The sequence below is a fragment of the Branchiostoma belcheri genome, unplaced genomic scaffold (genome assembly GCF_001625305.1).
Source record: "Branchiostoma belcheri isolate BF01 breed outbred unplaced genomic scaffold, Haploidv18h27 scaffold170, whole genome shotgun sequence".
Taxonomy (NCBI): Eukaryota; Metazoa; Chordata; class Leptocardii; order Amphioxiformes; family Branchiostomatidae; genus Branchiostoma; species Branchiostoma belcheri.
In genome coordinates this window covers 119,617-123,728 of record NW_017803158.1, presented here as the reverse complement: position 1 = coordinate 123,728, position 4,112 = coordinate 119,617, and the positions used below count along the sequence as shown (strand labels likewise).

The window sequence follows — 4,112 nt, the reverse complement described above, 5'->3', positions numbered from 1 at the left end:
GTCTGTAATTGATGAAATTAGGACGTAATTGTTGGCAGCCGCGCGCTAGGTCGGATGTGGACAGTCCCGTGTTTTGAGTAATGCGGGACATTGAGGTCATAAAGCCACCTCGTTCGCTACGCTCACTTGGTGACTTTATTCGGTGGTTATAGCAACTGACAAGGCTTTATCACACCATATTCACCTCGGGGCGGGTCATTAACCCTTAAGTAATGGGTATACATGTAGCTGTATATATATAGGTTTAACAATAAGTAATGGGTTAGCAGAAATCATTAGGTTTAACAATAAGTAATTGGTATAGCAGTTATTAGGTTTAACAATAAGTAATTGGTATAGCAGTTATTAGGTTTAACAATAAGTAATGGGTATACATGTAGCTGTATATATAGGTTTAACAATAAGTAATGGGTATACATGTAGCAGTAATCATTAGCTTTAACAATAATCAATGGGAATAGCAATAAACATTACATTTAGCAATAATTCATGCCAAATATCAAAAGTTCAGCAAAGATGAATGGATGAATAGATGAATAGCTTATTTACATCCTCATTATCATTACAGATCGTACAGTGGAAGTAAAGTACGATTTACAATTAAGAGACAAGAAAAAATGTATACATAAATTAAACATTTCTGATCTTACAATTGAAAGTGCTCGTCTTACTGCTCATTTATGATGCTAACTTTTTGTTGTTGAGTAGGTCTACTAGGGCAATGTTCTACATTTGAACTGCGTTATCTGGTCTCTAGACCCAAGATTCTTGCCATGAAGACTTGCACGGTAAACTCTAGTACATCTTGTACTTCTGGAAAACGAAATCAGGACGTCTGATTGGCTGAGACTTAAAGTCTATGCCGAACGTGAAAGAGTAAAAGACTAAGTAATGACTGAATACCAGATCAACAACTTCGGTTGTCAGTTTTTCACAAGCTGGCAGCATGTCAGGTCAACTGACGAGTGAAGGTGGTCTTCTCAGATCTTGCGATTGAAGATGCTTCTAACCAGATACGGCACCAGTCAAAGGTGCGTGTTACAGTGTTGTAAGTATGGACTCTTCTCTGCTGTAGATAATATAAATGCCTGCTTGTAAGGCTACACCAAGTAAATTTTATGGATGACTTCCGCGCGCGCATTGATTTTGGCCTGTTCCTAGAAAAAAAACAATTCCGCTTCCTGTCACTATGACCAAAGAGTCACAACAGTGCCACAAATCGTTAGGTTGACGTGAAACCCGTAACGCCAAATGGGTAAAGAGCACATGCTTTGTTTCTGCAGGCCTGCAAAAATGTGATGAAAGAAACAGGACAGGACGATAACTGCTGTTCCACCTGATTCATTGTTTTTTTGATTATGATTATCAAGACTTCTTGCTTGTTACACTGTGTCACCTCATTCAATTTGTGTCCTAACATTTATCGTCTCTTAGTTTATTTTTAATCTAGGCATCTTGTTTTTCAGGGCCTTTCTTGTTTTTTTTTTCGCCCTCTCGCATTAGATTTAGGGTCTCCAAAGGACGTCATCCATAAAATTTACTTGGTGTGGCCTAACGGATGAACAAAAAGAAGACGGCAGGGTCATTTAAGTCTATTCAATTCAAGGATGTCGTCGACGAAAGTCATCTCCATCTTTTTGGCTGAATAAGAGACTTGGTTGTGTAAAAAGAGTCTCTTTACTCAGTGCCTTATCAACCTGATGAAACTATTCACGGATGTAATACATATAGCGCTTATATGGATAATGAATATATGAATGAATGGTTAGTTACTTGCATACCTCACAGTGTATGATTGAGTTACATAAAATCTCAATCCTTTTGTTTCCATTTTAATTCTAAAACCGTGAAACGTTTTCATTTGATTGACGTCAGTTGATGATGATACAGGTGCAAGTATTTCTCACCTTTACGGAGGGCAGCTTACTTCTTCTCCCCTCGCCGGTGGAGTCTTTCTGATGGTGGGGAAAAATGGATATTATGAATTTTCGAATTTTCTTAAATGTTGTTGTTAACACTGAAATGAGAAACAGTGATAAACACCATGATGACAAATGTGGTGGCATAGGAATTCATTTACAATTTCGCTCCTTTAAATATGGTGATATGGCCTAGGAACTACACGGGTATGATGAAATACGTACCTATTTGCAATAGATGCTCACTTAAACCATCCACGACGCTCTGCAGCCCTGCCTCTGACAGAGCCTTCATCAGGACCTCTATGGTAGCGGCGTCTCCTTTCTTCTTCTTCCATTCCTGCAGCATGTCCATGCAGCAGGACTTGTCGTCGGGGTTTCTTCTGGCGATGTTCCTAATGTCAGGATCTGGAATGCCGAGATGGAAAGCCAAATCTTTCCAACCCGTGCTCACGTTTTCCTTGATGAAATAGAAGGTCTTCCCTACGTCTGAAATGTAGGGTTGAACACATCACATATATCTCTGCACTCGACTAATCTACAAGCAGATCCTACCGGGTTGCAAGGCAGTATGCAGCCGATCGAGCAGTGCCTATTGGAATCTCTTTTTCCACCGTAGGATCAGCTTGGAGATTAATACACGACAGTTATGACGGACAGGACACATCCAACAAAATTAGTGACTTTTACTGTTACTGGTTAAGTGGAGCTAGTATCTCATTATTACAGGGCCATTATATCAGTAAGTCTGTATATAATCTACAAAATGCATATGTAAGATTTGATTTTATCTAAGCCTGTAAGAATCTGACCATCCAACGTTGAAGAATCAATTTGTTGTTTACATATGGCATTTAACACCTTGTGGCCGGACATCCGGATGACAGCAATATGGCACAGTTAAAGAAGCAAACCTTCATAAATAGGTCTTTCGTCGTACTTCTGTAAGTAATGTTACTTAGTACTTATTTTCTTTTTAAATGAAAAATTGTACCTTTAAAGGTTGCACCCCCTGCAACTCCTTTTGAAGCCTGTAAATATGCACACAACCATTATCACCTGCTTGGCATTTTGTACCATAATGTACATAACGTTCATTCTGTATTTACCATGTTTTTAATCAAGATGATATACAGACATGCAAATGTAATAATGTCATCTTAGCCACGCCATATTACATTTACTTCACATTTGTTAAGGTATGTGTATTTTTTTTAATGCTAGTAGTGGACAATCAAATCAAAAACAGATTTCATTCTTACCTTTTTTGGAGATCCACATGGCACAGAGAGTGGGAGCGCGCAAAGCTTTTTTGGTTGTAGAACTTCTGGGTCGGAGGAAAGCTCGAGTTTTTCAAGTTTCTTACGCACGTTCCTTATCTTTGCTCTGGTGTCTTTCTCTTTTTGGACTTTGACGCGTGGCATAGCAAGGAAGGCAACAGTGCCGTTGCCATCTGAACCATCGTGGGCCTCCACCTGCAAGTGAAGACGGTTGGGCCTCTGGCTGTGGAAGGTGATGTGTTGTGTGTAGGATGGCGCGATTGAAACATTGCCAAACAAACGTACTTCTACGTTTTGTCCTTCGAATACATTTACTGTTTTTGAAGGCAATGGACCATTGTAACCCTTTTGTATTAAATTTGCATGCTCTGTTTCTGCCTCCTCAGCCGGTTTGCATTCTATGACGACTTGATTTATGTTATCTTCCCTCTGCATCAGTATGAACTGTACGGCACGGTGTTGAAGCCATCGGCAAAGGTGAAGGGGGATCGGTCCTAGCTCTTCAGGATCACCGTAGATGTCTGCGACAACGATTACAATCCATCTGGAAATAAAATGTACAGTTGTCTGTTTATACTAGGGTGACAACTGCATGCTTGGCGATAGACGTTCAGTTTGAACAGGTCGAGTAAAACGCCAGTACATTTTCGATTGTCACCATTGTATGCTATCAACGGCAAAGGAGACGTCTCCGGTATATGATGTGTGTGTAACCCTACAAATCTTGTAATTTGGCGTGTACTATTAGTTTCTGATGTTACACACACACACACACACACACACACACACACACACACACACATATATATATATACGGAGGGGAGCAAGGGGCCAGTACCTGGCCTGTGCACGTAGGCAGGTATGCATATCTTTATCTATCTATCTATCTATCTATCTATCTATCTATCTATCT

At 39.9% G+C, this 4,112-nt stretch overlaps 1 protein-coding gene across 1 annotated transcript in view; it reads right to left on the bottom strand.

Moving 5' to 3' along the window:
- Positions 1 to 1,923: 1,923 nt before the first annotated feature.
- Positions 1,924 to 4,112, bottom strand: part of LOC109466868 (p53-induced death domain-containing protein 1-like) — a 3,605-nt gene continuing 1,416 nt past the window's right edge. Inside the window, exons 4-7 of the mRNA XM_019764727.1 lie at positions 3,182 to 3,743; positions 2,914 to 2,950; positions 2,166 to 2,408; positions 1,924 to 1,955 (exon numbers count right to left, since the gene is read on the bottom strand). Of these exons, the coding sequence (XP_019620286.1) occupies positions 1,924 to 1,955; positions 2,166 to 2,408; positions 2,914 to 2,950; positions 3,182 to 3,743 (874 nt within the window). The remainder of the gene's footprint in view (positions 1,956 to 2,165; positions 2,409 to 2,913; positions 2,951 to 3,181; positions 3,744 to 4,112) is intronic.